The sequence below is a fragment of the Gobio gobio genome (genome assembly GCF_949357685.1).
Source record: "Gobio gobio genome assembly, chromosome: 1".
Classification (NCBI taxonomy): Eukaryota; Metazoa; Chordata; class Actinopteri; order Cypriniformes; family Gobionidae; genus Gobio; species Gobio gobio.
In genome coordinates, this window is record NC_137097.1 from 42,772,526 (window position 1) to 42,792,195 (window position 19,670).

The 19,670-nt window shown below is 38.0% G+C and overlaps 2 protein-coding genes across 2 annotated transcripts; one reads left to right on the forward strand and one right to left on the reverse strand.

The window, feature by feature from the left end:
* The first annotated feature begins 1,806 nt into the window (after positions 1 to 1,806).
* On the forward strand, positions 1,807 to 8,352 carry LOC307129200 (uncharacterized protein). Its single transcript, XM_079821419.1, has 10 exons — positions 1,807 to 1,857; positions 2,576 to 2,672; positions 3,726 to 3,849; positions 3,943 to 4,100; positions 4,303 to 4,359; positions 4,503 to 4,645; positions 4,919 to 5,084; positions 6,043 to 6,182; positions 7,596 to 7,758; positions 7,869 to 8,352. The coding sequence occupies exons 1-10, from the start codon at positions 1,835 to 1,837 to the stop codon at positions 7,932 to 7,934; spliced, it is 1,137 nt and encodes a 378-aa protein (XP_079677545.1). The 5' UTR covers positions 1,807 to 1,834; the 3' UTR covers positions 7,935 to 8,352.
* Positions 8,353 to 10,075: 1,723 nt separating this feature from the next.
* nr1d1 (nuclear receptor subfamily 1, group d, member 1) lies at positions 10,076 to 17,873 on the reverse strand. Its single transcript, XM_079821935.1, has 8 exons — positions 17,484 to 17,873; positions 13,792 to 14,106; positions 13,618 to 13,706; positions 13,364 to 13,508; positions 12,458 to 13,170; positions 12,189 to 12,374; positions 11,869 to 12,079; positions 10,076 to 11,205 (listed from the first exon to the last, which is right to left on the reverse strand). The coding sequence occupies exons 1-8, from the start codon at positions 17,533 to 17,535 to the stop codon at positions 11,009 to 11,011; spliced, it is 1,908 nt and encodes a 635-aa protein (XP_079678061.1). The 5' UTR covers positions 17,536 to 17,873; the 3' UTR covers positions 10,076 to 11,008.
* Between the last annotated feature and the right edge of the window lie 1,797 nt (positions 17,874 to 19,670).

Sequence of the window (19,670 nt, forward strand, 5' to 3'; positions counted from 1 at the left end):
CCTCTGCCTGCCTGATTTTCTTTGATTCTCATCCACAATTGTTTTGAACTCCTTGTAAAGAATACAGAGCATAGATATGAATGTGACAATAAAAGATGAGTAAACCGGTGTCCTCTTGTGTCTGGACTGTATTTGCGTGCGTTTGTGTTTACCTGGAATACAAAGCATGTTATAAAGCTGAACAGACTGCAGAGGGAGAGACAGTTTTGTCTTTTTAATGATTCAAATGACAGAATTACACTTAAATTCATAGATACAAAAAAGCTGATATTTTACAATTAATGTTAATGCTAAGTTTGAGGTATAGAATTTACATTAAAAAACTGCTTATTTTGTCAGAAATTGGGTTATCCCTGAATACGTGTAAAGTATTTAGACCTGGATTTGTTGCAACTAACCTAGTCAAAGGTCCAATTGCACAAATCTTCTCTATGATTTCAGATTTTATAAATATGATAAATTGTTACATTTATATAGGGCTTTTCTGGGTACTCAAAGCGCTTCACATATAGAAGAGGGGAATCTCCTCAACCACCACCAATGTGCAGCATCCACCTGGATGATGGCAGCCATATTGCGCCCACCACACAGCAGCTTATTGGTGAAGAAGAAACAGGATGATGAAGCCAATCAGTATATGGGGATGATTAGGAGGCCATGATGGACAGAGGCCAATGGGCAAATTTGGGATATTTAATGACCACAGAGAGTCAGGACCTCGGTTTAATGTCTCATCCGAATGACGGTGCTTGTTACAGTATAGTGTCCCCATCACTATACTGGGAGTGTTAGGACCCACTCAGACCACAGGGTGAGCACCCCCTGCTGGCCTCACTAACACCTCTTCCAGCAGCAGGAGGTCTCTCATCCATCAGTACGACCAGGCTCAACCCTGTTTAGCTACAGGGTAATATGGCTGCTGGCTATTTTAGTTTCAAAAACCACTTTAAGAAAAATGTGACTGAATTCTGAATATATATATTTTTTCATAGTTGAGTAAATATCTTAACATAATAGAGACTGAAGATAGATTTATATGTGTTTTTTAATAAATCAGGGAAAATGGTGATATTTTAAAAATGAATAACATTTGTTACATTTATAACATTTTATCATTACCAAAAGCACAATTACAATTTTTTTTTTATATTGTATAAAAATGTCTGAAAAGCCTAGAACAGGTTACCACTAGCCTAGACTAGTCTAGCCACGGTCACCTATTAATCTGAAATATGAGAATGCATTGACTAGAAAATGTATAGGCTAATATGCTTCAAAATAATAATAACAATTGTAACTTCTGAAAGTTTTGCAATTACTTGCCATGAAGATTTGAGCCTTAATCCAGAAATCACCTAAAATCTGCTCTTCCCCGGTTTAATCGAGGAGTATAATTAATTATAAATATTTAAAGAGTTAAATAATACATACATTTTTGCCCAGCATCTATACATTTGACAATTTTTTTCAAGTTTATTTAGCTAAGAAATTGCAATAAGCGACTGAAATAGAACTGTTTAACTTTATACTAAATTACAACGTCTTAATAAAAAAAATTAATTAGATTAAGTAGGCTATAAATAGACAACAAATAAAAATATACATTAAGTAGGCTATAATGTACAAATAAAAAATATATATTTAATGTTATGAATCTAATTAAATTAAATGCAGTATTGTATTGTTATTTGGCTGTAAATTCAAGTCATATTCAAGTACGTCGGTCTAAACGGTCTAAACGTATCATTCATGGACAAATGATTGGTTGACGTTTGTGACGAAGGCCTCACAGTTCTGACCAATCAGCGTTAGGCGGGTAAGTTTCAAAACACAAATGGCGACGGAGAGAGTCGAAGCGTGAGTATTATCTAACAAACTATAAGGAAAACGACATTTATTAGAGCTATTGTTATAATGTTTTATACTTTTAATGTAGCCTACGCTAGTGCTGGTAAGAATCAAGGGTTCTATGGTAAAATTGTGTATGTGTGTGTGGTGAAAGCCCTGAAAATGTGTCTCCCTTAACTTCATAGTCACCGTTGTAATTGTAGTTTTCAGGTAAATTAACGTTAATAGTTATGTTTGTTACAATGAAACGATGGCCACTTAGTATTAGCCATTGCCGTCATTACATTCAAGCTTATCTAAATATTTTTTTTAAGTATTCAGGGTTTGGTGTTACTGTTACATCTAAACCACCCGTTCCGATAACTGTATCTTTGTTTGTGACAATGTAGTGCGTAAATGTAACATTGCTACGTCATTATTTAAAATACACATTAAAAATTACATTTCACAAGGTCATTTGAATGAAATCATTTTCTTCATTTTTTTTAAGACAATAGACGTGAGTGTGACAACTGTAATTACATGTCCACTTCAGTTTATAGATTAATGTATTTACAGGGATTGTTTTTATTTTGTTTTAGAGTAAGTTCATTAGTGACCGAAGGATCATTAGCTTGAAATGAGCTTAAACTGATCTTTTTTTAGTTTTTTACCATGGTAAGTTTTTAATGACAGAAATTATGAAAAAACAAAAAAAAACAAAACACGAAATAATCTCTGATTTCAGACTTCTGGAAAGGACTGACCCTTCCTCCTTGAAATCATGCAACACCACCGAACTGCAGGAAACAGGAGAGGGAGAAATGATGGCTCCTTATCTGATGGTAAATTTAGAGTTTTGTTATATAGAACTGCAGTTTATGACACGAACGTCCCTACCTTATAAAAAAAACGTGTTACTATGAAACAATAATATAGGATTTCCTTCAAATGATGTAATAAAATATTGTTTTTAAATTAGCCATGAAATTCTTTTTCTTTTTTGGAATATTACTGTATTTATTATAAATGATTTATCCATGTGCATCATTATTTTGTTAAAGGATTAGTTAATTTTAAAATGAAAATTACCCCATGGTTTACTCACCCTCAAGCTACCCTAGGTGTATATGACTTTCTTCTTTCTGATGAACACAATCAGAGTTATATTAATAAATATCCTGACGCTTACAAGCTTTATAATGGCAGTGAACGGGGCTCACAAATTAATGTACTCCACACAGATCCAGGGATTAATAAAGGCCTAAGCATAAGCGTTTTAAACTGCGAGAGGGATTACACTTTCTTCGTAAATTGAATACGGAAGGTGGTAGATATTGTACTTTAAGTTTTAAATATGGATATTTTTCTTAGAAAAGATGAATTTGCTTCAGAAGGCATTTATTAACCCCCCCCCCACACACACACATTATTATTATTATTAATCTACACACACACACACTTTTTTGAGCTTCAAACTCAAATGGCCCCAGTCACTGCCATTATAAAGCTTGGAAGCATCAGGATATTTATTAATATAACTAATTGTGTTCATCAGAAAGAAGAAAGCCATACACCTAGGATGTCTTGAGGGTGAGTAAATCATGGGGTAATTTTCATTTTAAAGTGAACTAATCCTAATTGTCCCCCTGTAATCAAAATAACTTCCCCTCCCGCTTGCAAAGACTTAATCTCTGACAACGTGTTTACCGGCGTGAGGGCGGGGCAACCTGTCACATGAGATCCACCAATAGCAAACCACAACCGTCCAATCAATTCCAGATGGACAAAATCTAGTCTCACCCTAAATTTTTCTTGTTCGAGAAGCCATTTCACTCGCATGTACGTCAAAACAGGGAAGAAAAGACTGTCACGACTGCATTTTTTTATTTGCGTAGGACTGCAGGCGAAAACAGAAGCACATATTCAGGCAGCTGTGTGTGGTGGACGACATGATCCAGCTGCTGGCAGGTCTGGAGTCAGTGGATCAGCTGCTGAATGAGCCATGTCCCCAAAACCCAGGTAGCACACACATCATGGATTATTGTACATGACTGTTCATTGCTGCTATGCAACGCAGTGAAATGATGCCCTGATTTGGGTGCACTGGCACAGGTAATGAAGCTCGTTCTGCATGGAAGACTTTAAAAGCAGAATATCAGGAGAGCGTTCAGGAGGTGGAAGGGCTGATCAGTACTTTACAGGTCCGCATGGAAGAGCTTCAGGGTAGACGGCAGAAACTGCAGACTCTACTGTCCACTCTGCAGATAAAGGTAGTCAGACTTTTCTTTTTATCAATACAAGAAGAAAAAGGCTTTTTAAATGATTTATCAAACTAATCTGATAACAAGCCAATTTTTAACTCCTTTAAACTCCAACAATGATAGAATAAGAGACCACTTTTATGATGCAGTTTTATGCAGCTATACATGGAGGAGTATTGTACATAAAATATCTTTCTAAAATATCGTTCAGAAGGAGGAGTGCAAAGAGAAGGAGAGAATCACAGCTAAACAAAATCAGAGGGCTGAGGTAAGACGTCCACTCAAGTTAGACTTCCTGGTTTGGCTAATTAGCTCCAATAATTTCAACTTTTCTTCACCAAAAAGAAGTAGAAACAGCTGTGGGACAAACTGATTGAAACAAATAGCTTTTATTATTTTCTCTCACGCCAGAAACAAATCAGCTTTCAGTTGGAAGATTCCCTCCAGGCAGCCCAGAACGCCTTGAATGTGTGTGGTTTGCATCTGTCTAAGCTCAAGGATGAGGTTGAAAAACAGCAGGCTCAAATTAGTGACTGGACAATATTAAGAGACAGGTGAGTCTGTATACACACTACTGTTGAAAAGGTTGGGGTCAGTGAGATGTTCTCTCATTTTTTTTCCCTACTCATTCAGAGATGATGCATTAAATGGATCAAAAAGGATGAGGACATTTATAATGTTACAAAATATTTCTATTTTAAATACTGTTCTTTTTAAATTCAGGATTTATCAAAGATTCTAAAGATTGTTAGATGACTGTGTCTGATTATTTTCCTGCAAAAATATATCAAAACAAAAAACACTGCCTTTTTTGTTTTGTCTCTCAGGCTGCAAACCTTGGTCACAGTGACTCACAGAAATGTGCAGTACAGGCTGCTCTCAGTCACTCCCTCTGAGCTGTGCCTTGAGCTCTTGCCTCGTGCTGCTGAAAAATCACTTGAACCACTGCGTGTCTCCATCACCATGACAGCCAGTGATGAATTCCATCTTCAGGTACTGTGTCTCAGCATATATTTCCCTAAAGTGATGCTGAGAGCTGTGATCCATGAAATAAGTAATGAGCTGCCTGATTTTTAAGAGGGGAACATGCTTCTTATAATAAAACATATACACTTTGTACATGCACCCATATGTAGTGCTAATTAAAGACTTTGTTCACCCCAAAATGAAAATTCTGTCATCATTTACTCGTGTTGTTCCAAACCTCATCTTCAGAACACAAATAAAGTCTGAGAGCTTTCTGTCCCTCCATAGACAGCATCTGAAACTTTGACACTTCAAAAAGTTCATGAAGAGATTGTAAAATGACTGTTCATCATAAAAATTGATAGTCTCTTCAGAAAATTTGGACTAAACCGCTCAATTCATATAGAGTGTTTTTACAATGTCTAAGTGTCAGGTGAGTAATTAATGATGTAATTTTCATTTTTGAAAAAAGTGCATTATAAATGTGTAAAAGAAATTGATATATTATGAAATTGGATATATAATATATAATTTAATGTATATAATCTCATTTGAGGTTCAACTTTTTTATTTGCATTATGAATATACTATAATTTGTAATGCTGTAATGTACTGCTGTAGAAAAAAAAGCATCCTTGTCCTATGTACAGTACCCTACTAAAACTTAAAAAGAGTGTGGAAACGCCAAGACAATTTAACAATTGATGATTTTATTAACCAAGACTATTTAATTATTGAAAAAATTGAACAATGATCAAAGAAATTTAAAATTATTGTTACTGTTTTAAATAACTATTGAAAATGTTTAACTTTTGAATGGTAGTGATCATATGGTAATATGAAATGTATTTCTTATTATATTTTTTATCATTTTTTCAGTGCTTACAGCTAATATTCTACTAGAACTACATTTCTTTTTTAGTTTTATCTGGTTTTCATTTCGTTTCATTACATTATTGTGAATGTACCTCTTTCCTGTCTGTAGGTCTTTCAGGGAACTGCTGGCCTGGTGGAGGAGGTGGTCAACGGCCCACTTAGGCAAGTGAGCGCCGCCCTTATAGAGGTGATGGAGCGGTACATAAGTCAAGGAGAGATGCTGTCTGAGATTCAGGCTCTTCACTCCAGGTAAATTTTCTTAAAGTATAACAAAAAAATTTTTTTTTGTAGACGTAAAACGTACTTACTGTATATGTTATAAAGGTCCAATGATATCAGACGCTGATAAAGAAAAAGGGTAATCAAAACCCAGACACACCATACAACTCGTCCTTAAAATGTATCCTCTGAAATGTTGTGACAGGAGCAAAATTCTCAAAACATGCTGAACGAAGAAAATAAATTAAGAAAATGCAGCTGTCTCAATACTGACGACCAGGCACTATTTGGTTTTATAGATTTATAACAAACATTTAAAATAATTGATTTATGCTAACTCCGATTCAGTGGTTGCGTTAGACGTTCTCATTTTCGATCATTTTGACGGACAGGGTCGTAAAAATTCCGTCATAATTTGTTACCCGTGATTTAATTTTAATAAGATGTTTGATAGTTTTTATTTTTGTTCAAATTTTCATTTTTTAATCATGAACAAGACGAGCATATAGGCTAGATTATACATGTATTTATTAAGAGGCTGTGCTTTCGACACCACAGGAAGCAGATGAATGTTTGCCTCCCCCTGCAGTGACAGCGGAGACCACTTAAACACAAGCTTTTGTGCCTGAACAGACTGCTCTAATATGAACAGAGCAATATTACAAAATACAATTATGATTTAAATGAGCAAAACCTGAAAAAATAAACTGAACCAACCATGTCAACTTTCTGTATCTGCCTGACCTCAAATCTTCCTATTGGTCCAAATCGACTTAAACTGTATGCTCTTCTGTGAGTAATCAAACTCATCAAGGGAGACTGTTGCAGAGGCAAACTGACCATATGCTCAGAACATTCTTAAGAACTTCCGCAACGATATAAGCCAGCTGGAAAACTTCCAGTGAAATGTCACTTGTGGGTATGTCATTATCGTCAATGTCCTGAGGTAGCTTTAACAGCATCAATAGTGTAATACTTAGTTTCTAAACAAAATATAGTCACTTAAATATTCAAGCCTAGCATTAATTTAGTTATTCAAATGTAAAACGACAAAGATGCGTCCCTCAATGTTCCGCCTCAAATCCAATTCGACCATCAGTTTTTCTTCACACTGTATGTTAAAGATTTATGGTGCACTTTAGTTAGATTCACACTCGCCGCCAACTAGACAGAATAACGGATGGCCTTCACTGATAGAAAAATTAAATCAATGACTCATATTCGTTTAACATGACCTTTGCTCAGATTTATGATTCAGTGGCTTAATATACCATTAAAGTAACCAGAAAGACTTTCAACAACATCTTTTATGGTTTTATTGGATCTCAGTTGCGGAGGAATGTTCTAATTTAAGTTAACAACACTGGATGTCCGCATTACTACCTTACAGCAAAAAAGGGTAAACTTGTCTTACACAAAGAATAATTTTGTTTGTTTCATCAGGTTTGCAATTGATTGGTGTCCTGCTGAAAAGCTTCTGATCTTTCTCAAGACTGCAACCACTGTATGTCACCTGAGGGTTGAGGAGGGTTACCCATCACACGGCCGAGCTACTCTCCTGTCTGTGAGAAAAGACGGCAATCTGTTTGATATCACCCATCTACAGGTAAGGAAGAGTGAAAAGGTTTGGTTTCAATTTGCTTATCCATTTGCTGATCCATGCCTTTTATTTTTTAAAAGTGTTTTTTTTACACTTTTTTTTACCCCTGATTTCAGCCCCCAGACCAACATCCTGTCCTGACAGAGTGGCTTGAGTTTCTCTCCTCCAATCCGAACATCTGATTTCACACAATTTACTCCAGAGCTAGAAAGGAAGGTCTCCATCACTTATGTCATGTCACGAGTCAGAGTCTATTACATTACACATACACCATCTGCATTGTACAGTTCTAGTTGTATTGTTGATTATATAAATGAATGTTTGTATTGTCTGTGTACATATTGTGAGTTATAAAGTGCTTTCAGTCTTTATCTAACCAACCCAGACTGTCATTATTTTTATAATTATTATTTGCATAAAATTGCTCTTCACCCATAATCAAAGGATTGGACATTTAAATCAGCATTTAAATTTGAGGCTCATTACATGTTTTCTAGTCGAAAAGAGCTATGCGTTGTTCAGTCAGTAATTGCAAGAGGTCACATGACTCTCAGCAGTTTAAATGTCATGTTTGTGTAAATAAAATGAATCTAAAATGTTTTAAATGGCATCTAGTTTTCACTTCCCACTTTTACTTTTACACTTCTACTCTTGTTTTTGAACACTAGAGGGCAGCACTTTAAGTAAGTAGCACCACATGCACATTCCATCCGCCGTTGTCTGACATAACAGGTTAGGTAACAGTTTAGACTCAAGCTTGTTCTTCTGCCGCCTGTAAAGTTAATCCTCCTTTTTTTTACTACACAACAGAGTTGTATAGAATCATTTTTCACTTTTGAAGTGTCGGTACATTTCCACCTCTGACACTAACAGCTCCCATCACATTGGCTTCTGGCCACACCTGAGCTTATGAAACGAGATGCAAATCAATCATTTTTCCCCTCATGGTTATTCTAATATACTCTACTTGGCACTTTGAGCATGACTCCACTTTCTGTACCAGTTATCCGCCCTCTGGTGCTGCACAACAGGAGCTGCTCTCATTGGCCAAATAAGATGTGAGGTTTGTTCTGGATTTGGCCAATAGGGAGCTGTGAAACTGATTATGAGGGCACAGTGACCCAGTTCTGAGTACATGTGTGTGGAGAGCACTCCATATTCTCTGCTCATTCTGGTGTCTGTAATGAGATGGCCTAGACTCTATGCTGTGCTTTGACAATTGTCTTTGTGGATCAGATTCTATGTCTGACAGTGGAAACTATAACAGGTCTTTGCAAATAATGACTTTTGGCTTTCTGTGTCCTTGGTAAACCCAAAATGGCCTTAAAGGTCTTATGCAGAATTGGCAGGATCTTGTCATTTAGTATTTGCGTAGCTAATTGAACCATACCCCCCCCCCCCATTCTTTTCATATCGATTTGTCATATGTTAAAAATGTTATTTATTGTTCAAATTAATTTAAATTAGTGTACTAAGTTGAATTATAATTAATGAAGTAGGTATTTTCTTTTTCTCCACTTGCTTATAATTTTCTGCTTGCATTTATTTACTGTAGTTAAACAGTTTAATACTATTTAATAATATAAAAATAACTATTTGCAAGAGCTTTTAGTTGCTTTAGCTATATTGATTTCATTTTTTAAGGTTGCCTTTATTTTTATGGTTGTTTATTAAATGGCCCATTCATTGTTGTACATTTCCAGTATTTAATATTTCAAATGTTCCTCCATTTATTTATGTTGCTGTTCCAACGTATGAACGATCTGTAAATTTTGTTTTGTTTTTGATAGAAGTTTCGTATACTCACCAAGGGTACATTTTATTTAATCAAAAATACAGTACAATATTGTGAAATATTACATTAAAAGCTAGTTTCTATTTTAATTTAATTTATTCCTCTGATGGTAAAGCTGAAATTTCAGCAGCCTCCAGTCTTCAGTCACATGATCCTTCAGGAATCATTTGCTGTTCAAGAAACTTATTATTATCAATGTTGAAAACGGTTGTGCTGCTTAATATATTTGTGGAAACCATGATACTTTTTTCAGGATTCTTTGATGAATTGGAAGTTAAAATTATATGAAATGGAAATCTTTTGTAACCGTATAAATCTCTTTACTGTCACTTATGATCAATTTAATGTGTTCTTGCTGAATACATTAGACTGACCCCAAACTTTTAAACAGTATGTATTAATTTAATTATGTATTGTCAGAGAACTCTACTGTCCTATTCAATGGCAGCACTTATGGAAAAGACTTAGCATAATTTCCTGTCTTCTATCAGCTCCCACTAGAGGACACACAGACTTAGCGTTACTATTGAGAACAGAAATGATATATTTTGCTAATTACTCTTGGTACTGAAAAGCAACTTAGTATTAAATTATAATTTAATGCTTTTATACATTATTTTACAATAAACGTGTTCAGTACACCTATAAACCAATATTTATTCAACACAAAAGTAAAAAAAAAAAAAAATCTGATATCTTCTTAAAGAAAGACAACACAGTACTCGTTTCATAAAATGGCTTTATGAAGTAAAAGACACCTGAAATTCATGTCTGAATATGGTTCTATAATATGCATACACTCTACTTATATGTCTGTGCTTGTATATTTATATATCTGCATTGAGCATATGAACTTTACAAAAAAATATATATTATACATTTTAAAACAATTAAAGTATGTTTATCTTACATATATTAACAAATATTTTACAAAGTCACAGGGATGTGAATATGCGTGAAGGTTCATACCATGTACAGCTTGTCATTTGCATCATAGCTAAAATGGTTATTTAATCTCTGAGTGGGGGTGTAGCAGGAACCCAGGCCTGAGTTTGAGGAGACGCTTGGTGTTCTGCTGCTGTTGTCTCGTCTCTGGAAGTGGCCTGGAGATCCTTCTGGCCTGGCTGTGACTCCTTGCAAGAGACATTTTGCACTTGTTCCCTATGTAGAAATGTGAGTGTTTCGGTCTGCTTCATTATTACCACCCATTTCAATTAAGCAATGAAATGTGGCTCAAAGACCCTTTTAACTGCCCTATATGGTTAGCTAGCCATAAAGGCTACTGACCGAGCATTAGACACCAAAGCATCCCTTCAAAATGTCTCAAGTGCTTTTAAGTGCCAAAGGCATTAGTTTGTTTTCTGGTTGGTTCTCTTGGAAAGGGTTCTAATGTTCGTACCCTTTTTTTGTCTTTCAGTCAACCAGCAGTGACCCACTTTAACATAGCAGGGGTTTGCAACCTCAGGCATCAATGCGGAAAGAGAGCAGTTTCTCAGAGTGCATGTTATTCAGCGTGCGCAGGTCAGGAAGTTTGAGCAGCAGCTTGGTGAATCGGGAGGCGTCGCAAGGTGCGCTCTTGCTGATGAGGCTTCGGAGAGCCCGGATTAGACTTTCCTGAAGCATCTCCACTGAATTCACATTTTCAATGCCAGAACGGTCTGTACAACAGAAACAAATGATGAGAGACCGAATTAATTAGTGGATCAAACTTAAGGTACTTACTATATGATAAATATGTTGTGTCAAGCCATTAAAGGGATGGTTGACCCAAACATGAAAATTCTGTCATCGTTTATGCCTTTCTTCTGTCTAAGAATTAATTTTTTTTTTTTTAAAGGCCTCCGTTTTTATGTTCATACAATGAAAATCAATGGGGTCTGATGTTGTTTTGTGCACCATTGACTTTAAATGTATAAACAAGTTTTTCAAAATATATATATTTTTTCCACAGAAGAAAGTCAGTTATGCATGTTTGTAATATGATATGTTTTTTTTTATTTATTTTTTTAATGATTTATCCCTTTCATATCATTTACCCACCCTCACATCATTTCTTTGGAAAACACAAAATAAGATCAGATTAGATTAGAAGATCATATCTCTTCACAACACTTCCTATGGATTAGTTTTGACACCTTTATAACCTTTTTGGATCATCTACCTGGACTTTCAATGGAGGGACAGACACCTCTTAGGTTTCATATTCCAATTTTTGTTTTGAAGATTAAGCAAAGTCTTTTGGGTTTGCAACAATTGGGTAAATGATGACAGAATTTTCATTTTTGAGTTAATTATCCCATTAACACTAATATGCAACCTACCTGCAGAAACCAGCACCACTGCAGTGAAGAGTCCCAGTTCTTCTGCTGAGAGCTCTAATGCGTTGAGTTTTTCACTGAAGTCAAACATGGTTCCCAGTAAATCGCCCATGCCCATGCTTTTCAGGGACTCCAATCTGTAGGTGGCACCTGAGATGAACGTTACAGTCTTCTCTTTTACATTAAACAGAGAGGAGAAGCGTACCATGAGGACCTGCAGGAGAGATTAAAAAATAAATCATACTTAGTAAAACCTAATTGGCATTGTGGCCTTTTATGTTTGACCAAAGTCTGGTGTTTTAAATGAAATCCCATTGACTTACCTCAAATGTTCCGGCCTTCAGCAAAGTGACCTGGTCGTTTTGGGATAGAGTGCTAAACCCTGGGATGTATTTGGCGAACTCCACCACCTCTCGCACCGCTGGGGTGAAGCTAAGAGAGAAGTCTTCCCAAATTTCCTGGGGTGTTTTGTTGGGGTCTGAGTAAGGATGCATGTTCATTGGACAAGCCTGGAAAAAAGAAACTGGTTCAAAATCAAAAAGTTCACTTCTAAGACTTCTAGAATATATCGTTAGAATAACAAAGGTCTTACCAGCAGAATCTCCTTGCGTTTTTTCCACGGACAGTTCTGACCCTGGAAGCTGCTGTTTAACTCCTGACTGTGGTGGGCTCCATAGAGGTTACTGTTTGGAGATTGCTGGCCATTGTTATTGTGCTGCTGATGTTGCCCGGGTGCTTGGGAGGCTTGAAAATGGAGGCCGTTTTCTGGTGGCACCTCGAAGTTGTTACAATGATGAGTGACATTATTATCATGGTGGTAGATGGTGTTGTGGCCATTGAGGTGGTATCCAGCCATGCAGCGGTTGCTGCTTTGGTTGTCCAGCTTGCCGTTGTGAGGCAGCAGCGCTGGTCCTAACTTATCATGGGCGTAGACGAAGGTCTCGCGGTGTGCCCGGGTTATGGCAGCGATGGTTTTGTCTACACCTGGGCTAGAGCATGTTGGTGGAGAAGAGGTATGAAGTGGGGGGCTATGAGCCGGTTGCACTGATGGGGTGGTTGGGGCTGATGGGGATGGTGCTACGGGCACTGCAGGGGCCTGGGGTTGCAGCCCCACTGTAAGGCCTGGGCAAGGAGATGAGGAAGAGGTGGAAGGGGACAAGGAAGACGAGCACGGGGTGTTTGATGTGATGCTCGCCAGCTGGAATTCATTCTGAAGCTGGTTGTTCACCATGTTGTTCATGGCGTTCTGCATCTCGGCCAGCATTCGCTGCTTCTCGCGTTTTGGGATACGGCCGAAACGGACAGCTGGGGGAAAGGAAAGTACAGAAAATGTCACAATTGTATCATATTTATGTTGTACGCCAATGTTCTATTAAGAAACTTTTTGTGGGATGTGCAAATATTGGTACTAAATCGGATATTAGTTGATTTATTTTAGTTTTTTTTTTTTTATAATTTTTTCCATCCCTAAACTTTTCTTGGTTGTATGGATACTCACCATCTCGGGACATTCCCACAGACAGACACTTTTTGAAACGGCACTGCTGGCACCGGTTCCGATTGATCCTCATAATGGTACAAGTTTCATTCTTCAGGCACTTTTTGTACTGGATGTTCTGCTGGATGCTGCGTCGAAAGAAACCCTGTGGACAATGCAAAGATAACATAAATGTTAATTAAAAAAAAAAAAAACTAAATCTTTAATTAAAAATGCAATGTTTATTAAACTTTTGTAAATTGCCATTTTCTTACCTTGCAGCCCTCACAGGCATGGACACCGTAGTGAAAACCAGAAGCCACATCACCACACACTTTGCACAGCAACACCATTCCATTCAGCTCTGGAAGGAAAGTCAGATATTATAATCATTCTCCTGGATACTGTACTGTACATTAATCAGGTAGAGTATGGTTCTTATCACTTACTAGTAAGGGTGGCAACTGATTTGTTGGGTGAATTGCGTGCACCATCATCGCGGCCTCTTGGTGATCCACCAGAGCATGATGAGCTTCCCTCCTCTCCTGATCCAGAACTCGAGCTGCTGCTAGAGCTGCTGCTACTGCTGCTGGTGTACATGCGTGAGGAATCATGGGATCCATTGGGGGATGGCGGGAATGAAGAACCAAAGCAGGGCTGCGTAAAGGACTGCAGGCTGCTGTTGGAATTCTCACTGTACATGGACACAGGGCTGGTCCGGTTGGGAGAGCCTCCACACGATCCGATGTATGATATCACCCCACCTAGCGGTGAAAAAGAAAAGCACATTTACTAGATTGCTCCCTGTTCGGTGCACTGTGCAAAAACAAAAAGTGAGAGAGGCCCACCGAGACGGAGTTGAAAATGTTCTTATATTTTTTTTCTCCTCCCTATAACAGTTTTGTTGTTACATCCTCATTAAAATGTTCCCATAACTTCTTCTCTCCGTTACACAAGGAGTTTCACTGAAACAGGAAGCGGAGAGAATCTGTCCTAGTGGAAAATGGGGATACTTTCTAGGAACTGTTATTGCAAACTGGACGGGGACATTAAACAAGTTATAGCGACCACTCCTTTTTTCCAGAATTTGTGTCTCAGAGGGCTTTTTTTTTGGGTGGTTTACAGTTTCACTGGCACCGGTAAGCCATGTGAGCAAGCCACATTTGACTCATGGTATTTCTGTGTATCAAATACACAACCCTGCATGATGTGTTGGTAGCACATGCCTAGACATGTGCATTGATAAAAACATTTACAACTCTGTTTTCGTTCGACTTATATCCTGCTCATTAGTTTACCTCATTAGCTCAAATCAGATAAGACAAGTTAACTTTGCTCTTGAGGAACTGTGCAGTGTGATAGAGTTTGACTGTAGCATGTATACTATTCCCTAATGTCTGATAATTCCTGCTGCCTTTCCTAACCTTTTGTCCCCTGAAGTTAAACTCCCTGTCCTTTGCTCTTGTTTTACTGTTTCCTTCTGTACACCTAATGGAAACATGTTTGTGTACTTTGCCTTTTGTTTTTCTCTTAAATGACACAGCCTTTTTTGAGTGTGTGTGTGTGTGTGTGTGTGTGTGTGTGTGTGTGTGTGTGTGTGTGTGTGTGTGTGTGTGTGTGTGTGTGTGTGTGTGTGTGTGTGTGTGTGTGTGTGTGTGTGTGTGTGTGTGTGTGTGTGTGTGTGTGTGTGTGTGTGTGTATACACTGCCCGGCCAAAAATAGGTTGCTGTTTGGATTTAAACAGACAAATGCTTAATAGTCTATGATTGGATCATTATTGCAGTGATAATTATGTTTCTAGCATGTTATATGTTTGGCAACAGTTCTTCCAACCCTATGATTTAATGATTCATCAGGCTCAAATTGTGAAAGAATGGTTGGGAGGGAGCATGAAAATCATTTTCACACATGAAATGGCCTTAAATGAATTTAAAGTTTTTGGGATGTGCTGGATGAGACTTTACAGAGTGCTTGACTCTTGCATTGTCAATACAAGATCTTGACCAAACATTGATGCACCTCATGATGAAAATAACACCACAACATTTATTTCCATCAAGAGGTGCATCAATGTTTGGTCTTATATTCTTATATTGATATTCTTAGATCTTATATTGACAATGCAAGAGTCAAGCACTCTGTAAAGTGCTCTTATTTCAGTGTTAAGTTGTGGATACCAAAGTGTTTTGCATTTATAATCTTTACAGCATTTGAAATGTCAAAGGCAAACCAGTTCGTGGTTACATAAGTGTGCACTAGCACAAAAGGTCAACAAGCTACTGTGTCAGGTGGAGCCACAACATGGAAACACTCCTGTCACGTATTAGATTTATCTTCACTTGGCAGTTTTAGTCTAGACTAGGCTATAACTGAGTTCATTGTGGGTGTTTCGGTTATAGGCTAGTTACATGGCAACAGTGGTTTTGGATCTTTACCCTGCTACTGTTCAAAAACCCGCTTCCTTTGGCTCCTAATTGTTTTTAAATCTAAACAGACTTTCCTAAACATTCTGTCAAAGGAAATACTTGTGTAAGCACAACGGGGGCGCGTGTGAGCTGTTCAGGCGTATCATTGGGGAAGCACGCCTCCCCTCCACGTGCACCACACAAGGCCAGCCTTTCAACGAGACTCGGTTCATTAGGCACGCCTCTCAAAAAACACCCCCGCTTTTTAAAACGCTTCACCATTCATTCACGCCTAGATGCAACGAGCAAGCCTCAACACTCTACATTAATAATGCTGTCAGTGTTTATATTGGTTTCATTATATTTGTCCCTTTAACCCACTAGAGACTGGACTTGTAGGGAATTTACGACAGGTAAAGGGTGAGCGTTTTGTTAACCCGAACCCCCACCAATTCCAACACAGATATGAATAAATATAAATATTTGCGATAATGACCTATAAACAATTGTTAATGGGGAGTGATACGAGAAACAGAACGCGAACACAGCTATGTAGGATGAGCATATTTAAACAGTGTTGCTATGGGCAACAGTCATTATTAAAAAAAATTGACTAATGAATGAACGACTGACTAATTTATTACGACTGCGCCGTAATAAATCAGAATTAGCAGTCAGACGTTTATCAGCATTTTATAGCACGTCTTCGAATCATGGATTCCATTAATCGGGATTTAAACACGAAATTTCCGAGTTATAACGACAAATAAAACTAATTCTAAAAATACGCTGACACATTTCCTCTTTATTGTATCATAAACTAAAGTTAGCCTTCATATTATATGCATAATCAAAGATACATCTATTACATGTTTTAAACACTAGGCTAGTTCCAAGAAATAGCCACGCACGGGGATATTTTGTGACGCTGTATTCATGCCAGAGGGAGAGAAAAAACTGTTATGTTGAACTGGATCAATTTCATGTCCCAGTTTTGAAGTGAACACGGGTTAACGTGATGTCCAGCCCCGCGTCTCACTGTACGGTCCAATCGCAGCGCGCACATGGCTCACACTGCAGCGTCACACACGGGTTCGCGCTCGGAGGGCAGACACATCGCAAGGCGGAATTATGTAATGAGTGCCTGCGCTTACCAATGGCTGTAGGCGGAGAGAGAAGAATGAAAACAAAAAGCACATGGCTAGGCACGGCGGTCCATGTGAATCGAGTGAGGATCTTCGACGCTCGCCTACATCACAGGGATGTCCGTACACCTGACTTTCCAGTTATGACCTAGTTCCCCGAAATTCATGAGAACACCCGTGTCTTAACCCCCCTTCGTCTGGCATTTACATTCTATCTATATCGCCAACTTTTCTCACGCCAGATACGATATAAACATGCAAATTAAGCAAACTCGAACAGTCGTTTCACACATATGAAGGCACTTTTATCAAGGCGTAATGAATAATCTCGAAATTATTAGTACGTCTTTAAACATATCTTCGCGATTATTTATTTCAGAACGTCGTTAGGATAAACATTAAAAAAATAAAAAAAACATTACAAAAATATTATTTAGATAGCTGTGATGTTCCACCGCACTGATGATACATTTAGTTTGTGGACTGTTTGCCCAACAGTGGTGCGTATACAACACATGTATTAACATGCAATTTGATGATTATTAATAGGCGAAACAAATCGCTAGAGCCAGAGCATCCAAAGAGTCTTACCTGTGTTGTTTGTGTCTACTGTTGTCGTCATGTTGAGCCCCAGTAAAGTCATGCAGGTTTTTGACAATCTCCAATGCAAACACCCAGAGAGGAGATGCGCTCTCTCTAGATGCACTTCTGTTTTTCTTGTCACTACTTCTTTACGATAAAGTCATAACTGCCATGCAATGGCTCTCGTGAAATCGCATAAAATATGTGCGCGTCTGCTAGATGCTGATAAAAGATATTAAATGCTGCGCAAAGACGTCAGTGAAATGTGGTTCATTCAGTAAAAACGATATCATACGCCAGTGCGCCTGTCCTGTCACTCGCTCAAACTGTGTCGCTCTGAACTGTTCTGTCAAGTCTGCCCGGTTTTGCTTAAACTGCCTCGTTCCAAGGAGCATGCTTGGATGAGACGAGCGCAGGCGCACCTCCTTCCCCGCCGCTGCACGAGGCTCGAAATGTGTCCATGTGACCTCGACGAAAACCTCGTGGCCCAGTGACACAGTTTCTCCAGAGCACATTTCGGGTGCGAATTTAAAAAATCCCCGCGCACGTGCCTGCCTAAGTATTGGGAAATGTCTTTAAGTTGAAGAGTTTGAAATCGCCTGATGTCAAAGAGGAATTGACTTTATTACTGTATCTGGTGCTCGCGTATTACGCATGAAAAGTGGTTTTGTATAAGGAAGGAGAAGTTTGCAGTGCAAGGGTTATAGACTTCCAAGTAAATGTGAAACTCGTCAGCACTCCTTATCCATTTTTTTAGAATGTGTGGGAAGATCTTTGCTCCCCCTATACTCAAACAATACAATAATTCATGACAAAATGTCAGTGTTGGACGATATACACACATCAAGTAGGCTACATGAGTAAAAGTAGTCAAGTAAAGTACGCAAGTTTTAATGTAAGCGTTTAATGTAAAAGTACTACTACTACTACTACTGTAGTACTAGTGCCTACTGATCGATTAACCATGTTTATTATTTATTTAGCCAGCAGATTAGTGCAGAAATGCATTGATCTGCAAATAGGAAAACGTTTTATTTTATTACCAAAACATGGTAGGCTATTATCACAACATTAAATTTAAATAGGCCTATATAAGTTATTGATAATTCAAGTGTGCAAACAAGGGGATATGCCATATAGTATTTTAAAAATTAGAAAATGTGTGTATAGCAAATGACACATGAGGCAAAGATGCATTAACATTTTTAAGATGGACGCTATACAAACATATAGTGTGCAACTGTGCATGGATATTAATATGCGTTATTTGACCTACAATCGCCGCACAGGCGGTGACACTCAAATCCGGATATGATCACTGTATATTACAGAAGTAGCTAGAAAGTGAAAAAAAAGTGTTAACTTTTCACAGACTTTGTCACACATAGAAATATCAGAAAATAGACCTAAAATTATCATGACAATGTATGTATTTACATAATTGTAAAAACATGAAATCTGATGATTTAGATGTTAGTGATATGCTTTCTGTGCTCAAAATATGCTATTGCGCACTTGTGTTTCAGTTTAAACAGGTATTGAAGATGATGCTGCTAACATGGAGACCAATTAAAAGTGGAAATGTGGTAAGTAAGGTAAACTCTAGCCTATTGCTATATACTATAGCCTAATTATAAACTAAACCAGGATGTGCTCACCACGTTTGCAATGCACGACCATAATATGTAACGTCGTGTTTAGAAGAGTTATTTTGGCACTTTCCTGTGCTTTTCAGCTTTTGGGGCTATTTTAAGTTTATTTTCAAAAACAGCCGTTCACCCCCAAAATACATTTTCATTGTGTCCCATATAAAGCTTCTCCCTTAGAGAAAAACGGACCAGCTTTTGGAAGACCATTATCATCTTGTCGGGGCTCCTGTAGGCACGTGCACGTGCCTGAGAATAAAACCGTGCTGCTTTAGAAATAGACCATCTCGCAGCAATGAGCAGTCACATCCGTAACATCACTTTAGTGACCATGGCACAGCACGAGCCACTTGTTGCATTAACGTGAATCTCTCTGGCGCTTTATTTCAGGTATGATTAATCATTCTCACCTGTATAACAACACTGTGTGACGCTGCACGTGACAAGCAACGCAGCGGGTGGAAAACATAAACAAGATGATTCATCGACGAGCTGTTTGCACCAAGTGTTGTCTGATGTTGTGAACTGACCGCGCCTGTTGCTTCTCGGA